Below are 13,638 nucleotides of genomic sequence, written 5' to 3'. Positions count from 1 at the left end.
CATACAACAACAACAACAACAACAGAGTTACACATGGAATAAACAAACTTATAGTCAATAATACAGTAGAAAAGTATATACAGTATGTGCAAATGAGGTAGGATAAGGGAGTTAAGGCAATACATAGGCCATGGTGGCGAAGTAATTACAATATAGCAATTGAACACTGGAATGGTAGATGTGCAGAAGATGAATGTGCAAGTAGTGCAGAAGATGAATGTGCAAGTAGAGATACTGTGGTGCAAAGTAGCAAGATGGTTAAAAAAATACAGTATGGGGATGAGGTGGTTGGATGGGCTATGCACAGGTGCAGTGATCTGTGAGCTGCTCTGACAGCTGGTGCTTAAAGCTAGTGAGGGAGATATGAGTCTCCAGCTTAAGTGATTTTTGCAGTTCATTCCAGTCATTGACAGCAGAAAACTGGAAGGAAAGGCGGCCAAAGGAAGAATTGGCTTTGGGGATGACCAGTGAGATATTCCTGCTGGAGCGCGTGCTACGGGTGGGTGTGGCTATGGTGATCAGTGAGCTAAGGTGGGGCTTTATCTAGCAGAGACTTGTAGATAACCTGGAGCCAGTGGGTCTCTAAGTGTTGATGAAAGTAAAATGGCTGACTTGGTGGCTCCTCAGGAGTTTGGCTATGCTACCACCCTTGAAGCCTGTGAAGGCACAAGGCCTATATACTCCAGAGGCTGCTAGCTATATGCTATATACTCCAGAGGCTGCTAGCTATATGCTATATACTCCAGAGGCTGCTAGCTATATGCTATATACCCCAGAGGCTGCTAGCTATATGCTATATACCCCAGAGGCTGCTAGCTATATGCTATATACCCCAGAGGCTGCTAGCTATATGCTATATACCCCAGAGGCTGCTAGCTATATGCTATATACCCGGGCGCAGCAGCCCCCGGGCTGCTAGCTATATGCTATATACCCCAAAGGCTGCTAGCTATATGCTATATACTCCAGAGGCTGCTAGCTCTGTGAACCCAGCTCTGTCAGTGCAGGCTAATGCTTGGCTAACTCTCTGGTTAACAGCTGCAGTCGTGTCCGTGCTTTCATAAGGAGTTAATGAGCAATAAGGGGGATGAAGTGATAGATAAGGGTGGGGGGAGAGAGAGGAGCAGGTCACTGGAGTTTCCTGGCAGTGTACTATGGGGAGTTTTAGTTTGGCGGCGAGCAGATTTAATCACGCTCGGAGCGGCCCTACTTTTCCTCATGTTGCCGTGGCCTCGGTCGAGGACTGTTGCCATGCTACTCTGGCAGCCTGTTTTGTGTTCCTAGACTCAGTGTAGTGAGGTCACTCACAGTAATCCTGCTTGGCATTGGCACATGGCAAAACTTTCTCTGTCTGTCTCGCTCTCTCTATAATGCCCTATGTCAGAGAGTGGACCCGTCATGTGAGAAAGGACAGCATTGTTGTTGGCTTATTTTTGTGGAGTTCAGCACTCTGTCCTTATAGTGGCGGTGCTTTTTTGATCTTGCGTTTTTCTCTAGTTCTTTCTCTCTGTCTTCCTCCTCACCCTTAACTACTTTTTTTCCTGCCTTTCAAGGCCTTTGATTGCACATGGGGCCCAGAGAGAGAGTGGGTGTGTACGTGCCTGTGTTCAGAAGCACTATTCACCAGTGAACGTTGGTGAAAGGTGGCGGTGCACATCTGAGAAGGGCATCTGAGTTCACCCTTTCAAATAGTCATTTGCTCTATCCTGCCTGGAGTGCAAGATGGGAAGGTTTTTCTGTTTTGGGTCTATTCTCTTGGTCCTTTAAGCCAGACAAGCTGAATCAAGCACAAAGAATGTAGGTAATCCATGTAGGCAGGTAATCAGGGGGTAATTAATGAGCTGACCATGGCATGGGTAGTTGGTAAATATTTGTCCTGCCGCATAAGGCCGGTGTAAAGTGGTTCCGTGTTCCAAATGGCACCCTATTCCCTACATAGTGCACTACTTTTCACCAGAGCTCTACTGGAGCCCTATTCCCTACATAGTGCACTACTTTTCACCAGAGCTCTACTGGAGCCCTATTCCCTACATAGTGCACTACTTTTCACCAGAGCTCTACTGGAGCCCTATTCCCTACATAGTGTGCTACCTTTCACCAGAGCCCTTTGGAGCCCTATTCCCTACATAGTGTGCTACCTTTCACCAGAGCCCTTTGGAGCCCTGGCATTAATGGATGGAGGAGTATGCTGCCTGCCAGCCCTTGGCCTCTGCTCTCTCAGCACCTTTATGGTTCATCATCCTCTTCTCACTCACACACAGTGACATCACTGTAGCCATCGGCCCTGCAGTGTGCTGTGATGTCATTTGGATTTGTTATGATCACCAGATCTGCCGTGAGGCTAGGTCAGCATTCACCAGGCTGAGCGCGCCATCTCTCTCTCTCTTTTAAATATCTTGGCAGCAAGAATTTGGAAGTGGGCCTGATATGCTCCACAGATAGAAACAGAATGGGACAGCCATCTTTCTGTTGTCTGTTTATGTTGGTGGGAGTTGGATCAGGAGATGTTCTTGTCTGGTCTGCATTCCTCTTGACGAGAGCTGACTTCACCTCAGTGTTCAGCCAATGTCGTGTCAGGTCTCTGAATAACTTCCCCATTACTTTTCTTTCTAAAGTGGGAAACGTTTGAGTGGTTACACCACGTTACAGCACATAGCCATTTATGATAATTATCGTGTTTGTTTTCAGTCTTTTTACTCCGGGGATATTTTTACTCTGGGTGGGTCAGAGAGGGACGGTAGTATTGGTCAGAATGGCCTGAGGGGCTAGGCCCTTAGGCAAGACGTGATGTCTAGACCAGACCAAACCAAACCAGTGTTGGTGAGTGTCCAAACAGAATCCATTAAAAAACATGTCTGTTGTCTCACAGGGAAGCCGATTGATTGGGCCCCTGAGGTATTAGATTATGTGTTTGCGTAACGGGATATTGACTAATGACCCTCCACAGATTATGACTAAATCTATACATATCCCAGGTGGGGGGATGGAGGGGTGCTTAGTGACGAGATGGGAGGAAACAGGAGGGATGAAAGGAAGGAGAGGGTGAGTTAGCGACTGCTTCTCCTGTGTCATCATAATGACATATGTCAAACTGGAGTTAGTGGAAGTTGGTATGGAATTGTTAGCACATTGCGGTAGGGTTTGAGAGGCAAGGTAAACCTGCTTATCCCATCTCCCTCTGTTTTAGTAGCTGTCAGGCTGGACAGCCAACTGTCTTCTGCTGCATCTTCTCACATCGTCCGTCAGTCAGTGTAACAGCTGGAGTTTAGGCAGGTTAGTAGCCCAACACCCTCATAACACCTGAGCTGCCCTCACATCACTGTGTGTGGAGTTGACAATGACATGGTTTTATTTTCTGGGCAGGAAGAAGGAATAAACTGCTACACAGCTTCCTGGGCTGTCTCAATAAAAAAAAAACAGTGGGATATGATCGTAAAACTGTCACTAAATCATGATGGACGGTGAGACCATTGACATGAATCCATCGGCGGACGGGTTCGTTCACAGGCCACCGGGTATGGAGGCAGAGAGAGAGTGTGTGTTTCTTGCTGTGTGAATGTATTTTTTTTGTTTGTGTGCATGCTGGTTTCGTGTGTGTGTTTTGTGTTCATGTCTTGCTGTCATGTGTGTGTGTGTGTGTGTGTGTGTGTGTGTGTGTGTGACAAGGACAGTAGGTTCTCTGCCACGTGTCATTGGGCCAGGCAGGGCTAGTGATGGCAGGTCTAGTGATGGCAGGTCTAGTGATGGCAGGGCTAGTGATGGCAGGCTGGCTCTGCTCTGTAGGAGATGTAGCTCTATCACCTGTTTAGTGGCAGTGCTCAATATGCCCAGTGTCAGTTAGTCTGTGAGGTGACTGCTGGTCACTACTGCTGACTCCCCTTCTCCTCCCTACCCTCCAACACATCCCTTTCCCATCCTCTCCTAGTAAACACACTAGTAATTCCCTACTGCTGACTCCCCTTCTCCTCCCTACCCTCCAACACATCCCTTTCCCATCCTCTCCTAGTAAACACACTAGTAATTCCCTACTGCTGACTCCCCTTCTCCTCCCTACCCTCCAACACATCCCTTTCCCATCCTCTCCTAGTAAACACACTAGTAATTCCCTACTGCTGACTCCCCTTCTCCTCCCTACCCTCCAACACATCCCTTTCCCATCCTCTCCTAGTAAACACACTAGTAATTCCCTACTGATAGATTCCCCTGACATGAAGGCTGGATAAACATAGAGATAAAGCCAAAGAGTAGGCCCAAGCTTTTTGATAAAACAACCATTTTGATCCCTTGTCTTGAACTGTGTTCAGACAGACTCCTATAGACAGGTACAGCACATGAAGGGTTTGTTTTGTCAATAGTGTGTACTCATAAGTGTGTACATTGTGTCCTCGTTAAGGGATAAGTACTAGGCTGACATGCTGTTCAGACCGCACATGCACCATCGCTCACATGTTGATTTTGTCCACCCACACCACACGCGATCAGGACACGCATGTTGACATATCAAAAACTCTGAATCAACGATATTAATTTGGGGACAAGTCCAAAAGCATTAAAAATGTATAGTAATTTAGCTAGCTAGCTAGCTTGCTGTTGCTAGCTAATTTGTCCTGGGATATAAACATTGGGCTGTTATTTTACCTGAAAAGGTCCTCTACTCTGACAATTAAGTCACAGATAAAAGGGTCAACCGAGTCCTTTCTAGTAATCTCTCGTCCTTCAAGCTTCTTCTTTGGACTTTATATGACTGTTGGCAACCAACTTTAAGGTGCATTACCACTACCGACTGGAGTATGAACTTCAGCTCATCTTTCAATCACCCAGCCTCTCGAGTGGTGCAGTGGTCTAAGGCACTGCATCACAGTGCTAGCTGTGCCATTAGAGAGGCTGGCTTCCGGGTTAAGTGGGCATTGTGTCAAGAAGCAGTGCAGCTTGGTTGTGTTGTGTTTCGGAGGACGCACGGCTCTAGACCTTCACCTCTCCCGTGTCCGTACGGGAGTTGATGAGACAAGACTGTAACTAGACTGATACCACGAAATTGGGGAGATAAAGGGGTAAAATAAATATATATTTAGATATTTCTTCTAATTCTTTCAAACACCCACGTGGGTATGTGCTCCTAAAAACCAATGAGATGGCACGTGGGTATATGCTGCTCAAAAAAACTACGAGGAGATGGGAGAGGCGGGACAAACAAAAGCAAGTTCTATTTTAGCGCCTGGCTACGCAGACACGCATGAGCAGTGTGGCTGCAATGATTGAGTAACATGTATGTGTAGATGTATTTTGTGACGTGAGCGACGTGGTCTGCTGACTGGCTGCGGTTTCCTTTAACTTCATCAAATCAACTGATGTCTGTGTTGTATTAGACTCTGTCAAAGCCTTGTTTTGAAATTGTGATCCAAAATGGCTATCGGTTGCTACCCAACACAATACTTCCTTTCTGAGAGCAACACTTCTTGTGATATGCTGGGGACTCACTCAATCTGCCCTTGCATGTTCTGCAGAGCTTAAAATAACCTTGAGTTTGCTTTAACCCTTTGGGGGTGGGTCACTACTCCACTAATGGGATCCCAGCCTACTCTGTCAGGATCCACAGCCAGCTGCTGCTGTGTGTCAGAACATGATGGCTCTCTCTGTTTGAATCACTCTCTCTCTTTTTCTCCCTCTTCCTTTCTCTTTTGCTGCTTTTCTCTTCTCTAGCCCCCGCTCTCACTTCTCTAGCCCCCTCGCTCTCACTTCTCTAGCCCCCTCGCTCTCACTTCTCTAGCCCCCTCGCTCTCACTTCTCTAGCCCCCTCGCTCTCACTTCTCTAGCCCCCTCGCTCTCACTACTCTAGCCCCCTCGCTCTCACTACTCTAGCCCCCTCGCTCTCACTACTCTAGCCCCCTCGCTCTCACTTCTCTAGCCCCCTCGCTCTCACTTCTCTAGCATTCTCCCCCCCTCAGCCAGCAGTGGGTAATCTCTCTGTGATGAATCTAGCTCTAATGTACTAGAGTGGGATGTAGACTAAAATCTCTGGATGATGTGAGATGGGATAACATGACCCCATGCTGTACTGAGTGGTAACGAGAGATGGGGGATAACATGACCCCATGCTGTACTGAGTGGTAACGGGAGATGGGGGGGGATAACATGACCCCATGCTGTACTGAGTGGTAACGAGAGATGGGGGATACCATGACCCCATGCTGTACTGAGTGTTAACGGGAGATGGGGGGGGGGGGGAGGATAACATGACCCCATGCTGTACTGAGTGGTAACGGGAGATGGGGGATAACATGACCCCATGCTGTACTGAGTGTTAACGGGAGATGGGGGGGATAACATGACCCCATGCTGTACTGAGTGGTAACGGGAGATGGGGGATAACATGACCCCATGCTGTACTGAGTGGTAACGGGAGATGGGGGATAACATGACCCCATGCTGTACTGAGTGGTAACGGGAGATGGGGGGATAACATGACCCCATGCTGTACTGAGTGGTAACGGGAGATGGGGGATAACATGACCCCATGCTGTACTGAGTGGTAACGGGAGATGGGGGGGGATAACATGACCCCATGCTGTACTGAGTGGTAACGGGAGATGGGGGATAACATGACCCCATGCTGTACTGAGTGGTAACGGGAGATGGGGGGGGGGGGGGAGGATAACATGACCCCATGCTGTACTGAGTGGTAACGGGAGATGGGGGGGATAACATGACCCCATGCTGTACTGAGTGGTAACGGGAGATGGGGGATAACATGACCCCATGCTGTACTGAGTGGTAACGGGAGATGGGGGATAACATGACCCCATGCTGTACTGAGTGGTAACGGGAGATGGGGGATAACATGACCCCATGCTGTACTGAGTGGTAACGGGAGATGGGGGGGGGGGATAACATGACCCCATGCTGTACTGAGTGGTAACGAGAGATGGGGGATAACATGACCCCATGCTGTACTGAGTGGTAACGGGAGATGGGGGATAACATGACCCCATGCTGTACTGAGTGGTAACGGGAGATGGGGGGGGGGGGGAGGATAACATGACCCCATGCTGTACTGAGTGGTAACGGGAGATGGGGGGATAACATGACCCCATGCTGTACTGAGTGTTAACAGGAGATGGGGGGGGGGATAACATGACCCCATGCTGTACTGAGTGGTAACGGGAGATGGGGGGGGGGGGGGGATAACATGACCCCATGCTGTACTGAGTGGTAACGGGAGATGGGGGATAACATGACCCCATGCTGTACTGAGTGGTAACGGGAGATGGGGGATAACATGACCCCATGCTGTACTGAGTGGTAACGGGAGATGGGGGGGATAACATGACCCCATGCTGTACTGAGTGGTAACGGGAGATGGGGGATAACATGACCCCATGCTGTACTGAGTGGTAACGGGAGATGGGGGATAACATGACCCCATGCTGTACTGAGTGGTAACGGGAGATGGGGGATAACATGACCCCATGCTGTACTGAGTGGTAACGGGAGATGGGGGGGATAACATGACCCCATGCTGTACTGAGTGGTAACGGGAGATGGGGGGGGATAACATGACCCCATGCTGTACTGAGTGGTAACGGGAGATGGGGGATAACATGACCCCATGCTGTACTGAGTGGTAACGGGAGATGGGGGGATAACATGACCCCATGCTGTACTGAGTGGTAACGGGAGATGGGGGATAACATGACCCCATGCTGTACTGAGTGGTAACGGGAGATGGGGGATAACATGACCCCATGCTGTACTGAGTGGTAACGGGAGATGGGGGGATAACATGACCCCATGCTGTACTGAGTGGTAACGGGAGATGGGGGATAACATGACCCCATGCTGTACTGAGTGGTAACGAGAGATGGGGGGGGGGGGGGAGGATAACATGACCCCATGCTGTACTGAGTGGTAACGGGAGATGGGGGGGGATAACATGACCCCATGCTGTACTGAGTGGTAACGAGAGATGGGGGATAACATGACCCCATGCTGTACTGAGTGGTAACGAGAGATGGGGGGGGGGGGGAGGATACCATGACCCCATGCTGTACTGAGTGGTAACGAGAGATGGGGGGGGGGGGGAGGATAACATGACCCCATGCTGTACTGAGTGGTAACGGGAGATGGGGGGGATAACATGACCCCATGCTGTACTGAGTGGTAACGGGAGATGGGGGGGATAACATGACCCCATGCTGTACTGAGTGGTAACGGGAGATGGGGGATAACATGACCCCATGCTGTACTGAGTGGTAACGGGAGATGGGGGATAACATGACCCCATGCTGTACTGAGTGGTAACGGGAGATGGGGGGGATAACATGACCCCATGCTGTACTGAGTGGTAACGAGAGATGGGGGATAACATGACCCCATGCTGTACTGAGTGGTAACGGGAGATGGGGGGGGGGGGGAGGATAACATGACCCCATGCTGTACTGAGTGGTAACGGGAGATGGGGGGGGGATAACATGACCCCATGCTGTACTGAGTGGTAACGAGAGATGGGGGATAACATGACCCCATGCTGTACTGAGTGGTAACGAGAGATGGGGGGATAACATGACCCCATGCTGTACTGAGTGGTAACGGGAGATGGGGGATAACATGACCCCATGCTGTACTGAGTGGTAACGGGAGATGGGGGATAACATGACCCCATGCTGTACTGAGTGGTAACGGGAGATGGGGGGGGGGATAACATGACCCCATGCTGTACTGAGTGGTAACGAGAGATGGGGGATAACATGACCCCATGCTGTACTGAGTGGTAACGGGAGATGGGGGGGGGATAACATGACCCCATGCTGTACTGAGTGGTAACGGGAGATGGGGGATAACATGACCCCATGCTGTACTGAGTGGTAACGAGAGATGGGGGATAACATGACCCCATGCTGTACTGAGTGGTAACGAGAGATGGGGGATAACATGACCCCATGCTGTACTGAGTGGTAATGGGAGATGGGGGATAACATGACCCCATGCTGTACTGAGTGGTAACGGGAGATGGGGGGGATAACATGACCCCATGCTGTACTGAGTGGTAACGGGAGATGGGGGATAACATGACCCCATGCTGTACTGAGTGGTAACGGGAGATGGGGGATAACATGACCCCATGCTGTACTGAGTGGTAACGAGAGATGGGGGATAACATGACCCCATGCTGTACTGAGTGGTAACGGGAGATGGGGGGGATAACATGACCCCATGCTGTACTGAGTGGTAACGGGAGATGGGGGGGGGGGGGAGGATAACATGACCCCATGCTGTACTGAGTGGTAACGGGAGATGGGGGATAACATGACCCCATGCTGTACTGAGTGGTAACGGGAGATGGGGGATAACATGACCCCATGCTGTACTGAGTGGTAACGGGAGATGGGGGATAACATGACCCCATGCTGTACTGAGTGGTAACGGGAGATGGGGGGGATAACATGACCCCATGCTGTACTGAGTGGTAACGAGAGATGGGGGATAACATGACCCCATGCTGTACTGAGTGGTAACGGGAGATGGGGGGGATAACATGACCCCATGCTGTACTGAGTGGTAACGGGAGATGGGGGATAACATGACCCCATGCTGTACTGAGTGGTAACGGGAGATGGGGGATAACATGACCCCATGCTGTACTGAGTGGTAACGGGAGATGGGGGGGATAACATGACCCCATGCTGTACTGAGTGGTAACGAGAGATGGGGGATAACATGACCCCATGCTGTACTGAGTGGTAACGGGAGATGGGGGGGATAACATGACCCCATGCTGTACTGAGTGGTAACGGGAGATGGGGGGATAACATGACCCCATGCTGTACTGAGTGGTAACGGGAGATGGGGGGATAACATGACCCCATGCTGTACTGAGTGGTAACGGGAGATGGGGGATAACATGACCCCATGCTGTACTGAGTGGTAACGAGAGATGGGGGATAACATGACCCCATGCTGTACTGAGTGGTAACGGGAGATGGGGGATAACATGACCCCATGCTGTACTGAGTGGTAACCTGAGATGGGGGATATCCTTTTCTTAACCGGTTGTGCTAAGGGGTAGGGGGAACCATATCCCCTACATGGTACACTACTTTTGACCAAGTAGTACACTACTTTTGACCAAGTAGTACACTACTTTTGACCAAGTAATACACTACTTTTGACCAAGTGGTGCACTATATATGGAATAGGGTGCCATTTGGGATGAAATCCTCAGTGATTACTGTAATTAACTTGGTGTATCTGGAGTCGTGGGCATTAAATGGCCAGAAGAGGAGAGATCCACCTGAAGACTGGCAGATTATCCAACGTCTCTTTGGTATAGGATTTAAATGGGCGTCACACTCCAGATGAGGGAGTCAAACACATGAGAAACACAAACCTAGTCCCAGATCTGTATGTGCCACTCTTGATTCAGCCACCGGCTCTGACTGTTGTTCAACATGTCATGTATGGCAGGACAACAATAGCACCAGGACTGTTGTTCAACATGTCATGTATGGCAGGACAACAATAGCACCAGGACTGTTGTTCAACATGTCATGTATGGCAGGGCAACAATAGCACCAGGACTGTTGTTCAACATGTCATGTATGGCAGGGCAACAATAGCACCAGGACTGTTGTTCAACATGTCATGTATGGCAGGACAACAATAGCACCAGGACTGTTGTTCAACATGTCATGTATGGCAGGACAACAATAGCACCAGGACTGTTGTTCAACATGTCATGTATGGCAGGACAACAATAGCACCAGGAGTGTTGTTCAACATGTCATGTATGGCAGGACAACAATAGCACCAGGACTGTTGTTCAACATGTCATGTATGGCAGGACAACAATAGCACCAGGACTGTTGTTCAACATGTCATGTATGGCAGGACAACAATAGCACCAGGACTGTTGTTCAACATGTCATGTATGGCAGGACAACAATAGCACCAGGACTGTTGTTCAACATGTCATGTATGGCAGGACAACAATAGCACCAGGAGTGTTGTTCAACATGTCATGTATGGCAGGACAACAATAGCACCAGGAGTGTTGTTCAACATGTCATGTATGGCAGGACAACAATAGCACCAGGAGTGTTGTTCAACATGTCATGTATGGCAGGACAACAATAGCACCAGGACTGTTGGCTAAAGATACAGATTATGGACCAGGCTAGAGATTGGCCAATCTCATAACCCCTTTACATAACAGGTAAAAGACAACGCCACACAAAGCAACAGAACACCAATTGTTGAAAGCATTTGATTCTCACTCTATTGAAACGTGTTGTAGATCTGCAGAGCTTGACTTATGGGGCGGCATGCAGCCTAGTGGTTAGTGTTGGGCCAGTAAACGAAAGGTTGCTAGATCGAATCCCTGAGCTGACAAGGTAAAAATCTGTCGTTCTGTTCCTAGGCTGTCATTGTCAATAACAATTTGTTCTTAACTGACTTGCCTAGTTAAATAAAGGTTTTAAAAAAGTGTGTGTGTGCTGTATACTGCTCCCAGCCCCCAGATGAGAACAGTAGCAGTGTGGTAAAAGGCCAGGTTGACAACAGTAGCAGTGTGGTAAAAGGCCAGGTTGACAACAGTAGCAGTGTGGTAAAAGGCCAGGTTGACAACAGTAGCAGTGTGGTAAAAGGCCAGGTTGACAACAGTAGCAGTGTGGTAAAAGGCCAGGTTGACAACAGTAGCAGTGTGGTAAAAGGCCAGGTTGACAACAGTAGCAGTGTGGTAAAAGGCCAGGTTGACAACAGTAGCAGTGTGGTAAAAGGCCAGGTTGACAACAGTAGCAGTGTGGTAAAAGGCAAGGTTGACAACAGTAGCAGTGTGGTAAAAGGCCAGGTTGACAACAGTAGCAGTGTGGTAAAAGGCCAGGTTGACAACAGTAGCAGTGTGGTAAAAGGCCAGGTTGACAACAGTAGCAGTGTGGTAAAAGGCCAGGTTGACAACAGTAGCAGTGTGGTAAAAGGCCAGGTTGACAACAGTAGCAGTGTGGTAAAAGGCCAGGTTGACAACAGTAGCAGTGTGGTAAAAGGCCAGGTTGACAACAGTAGCAGTGTGGTAAAAGGCCAGGTTGACAACAGTAGCAGTGTGGTAAAAGGCCAGGTTGACAACAGTAGCAGTGTGGTAAAAGGCCAGGTTGACAACAGTAGCAGTGTGGTAAAAGGCCAGGTTGACAACAGTAGCAGTGTGGTAAAAGGCCAGGTTGACAACAGTAGCAGTGTGGTAAAAGGCCAGGTTGACAACAGTAGCAGTGTGGTAAAAGGCCAGGTTGACAACAGTAGCAGTGTGGTAAAACCAGTTGTCTCTGGGTCTTACTGTCTTTTCCTGTCTGTACTGTATCATGTTGACTAGTGAGGGGGTGTGTGTGTTTTGAAAACTGGAGTCTGATCTGATGGCCCTGGTGTTTGGGCTCCCTTTCCTGGAGAATGGTGACACTAGAGATAATAAGAGGGGGTGGGGGTGCTATTATCTGTTTGAGTGGATGGGCAACACGTCTGGATCAGCAGAGGTGTGTGGGTGGCATGGCACGCACGTGTGTGGATATGAAGGAAGCGTAATAATCCAGCTAATTGTTGACGTTGATTTCATAGACGTACTGACAGATCAGAGGGTAGTCGAGGAAAGCGCGGGAGAGACGGAGGAGAGAGAGGTCTGGTTAGCTGACAATGATGCACACGCTTAAATGGGGGGGGGGGGGGCTGTGGTATGGTTTTGGATGGTCAAATAGCTAGCTACAATGACAAGAAATTGCTGAGCAGAGAATCGTAGGTGGCTCGTTTCAGCTCGTTCCATGTTGTTCTTGATATCATGTCTTGTATGTCACCTTTACGCTAATATGGCTAAAATTCTCTAGTTAGCAAACCAACTGTAACAAAGTGTTGGAGAGACAAAAAGTGCTCATTTTGCAGATGTATTTGTTTTCAATAAACAATGGAGACTAAATATTTATTTTATTTAACCATGCAAGTCAGTTAAGAACAAATTCTTATTTACGATGACGGCCTACCGGGGAACAGTGGGTTAACTGCCTTGTTCAGGGGCAGAACGACAGATGTTTACCTTGTCAGCTCAGGGATTCGATCCAGCAACCTTTCGGTTACTAGTCCAACGCTCTAACCACTAGGCTACCTGCCGCCCCAAATATGTTGTCAGCAACCCCTCAGTTTTGGCCCATAGTTGCGCACGTGTCAGTTTTGGCCCATAGTTGCGCACGTGTCAGTTTTGGCCCATAGTTGTGCACGTGTCAGTTTTGTTGCTAAACGACCAACCCGTTTATAGTGTTTTCTCCTCAACTCCCTTGTGAGGAAGCTTGTGGTGACATTCCACAGAGAAGGCGTTTCCCCATCAGCAGGTGCATTATCATATTAATGAGTTGGAACATTTGTGTGACCCAAAACAAAGAGAAATGACAGATTGTATTATTTATTTAGCTGCAGCCACCTCCGCTAGCATTTCAGGTTGTTTTGTCATTCAAATCCAGTGTCCATTTATCCTTAACCTCCTCCAACACAGCATTGAGAGCAAGCACGAAGTCACGATCCTCAGCGGACTCAATGAATTTGTAGTGAAGTTTTATGGACAACAAGGAAGTAAGTGTCTTATATTATGGAAATGTTTCTGTCCTATTTACCTAT

General features: G+C 48.9%; 1 protein-coding gene across 4 annotated transcripts in view; it reads left to right on the top strand.

The window, feature by feature from the left end:
- Nucleotides 1-13,638, top strand: part of ube2h (ubiquitin-conjugating enzyme E2H (UBC8 homolog, yeast)) — a 33,685-nt gene that overhangs the window by 11,160 nt on the left and 8,887 nt on the right. For 3 of the 4 annotated variants that reach the window (XM_045721364.2, XM_045721362.2, NM_001165354.1), the window contains 1 exon segment: nucleotides 13,517-13,593. In XM_045721364.2, the coding sequence (XP_045577320.1) occupies nucleotides 13,517-13,593 (77 nt within the window). 4 annotated transcript variants of the gene reach the window in all.

Source organism: Salmo salar, chromosome 07, assembly GCF_965601325.2.
Source record: "Salmo salar chromosome 07, fSalSal1, whole genome shotgun sequence".
Lineage (NCBI taxonomy): Eukaryota > Metazoa > Chordata > Actinopteri > Salmoniformes > Salmonidae > Salmo > Salmo salar.
Note: the sequence above shows the minus strand (reverse complement) of the source record. Positions and strands in the feature narration are given on the sequence as shown.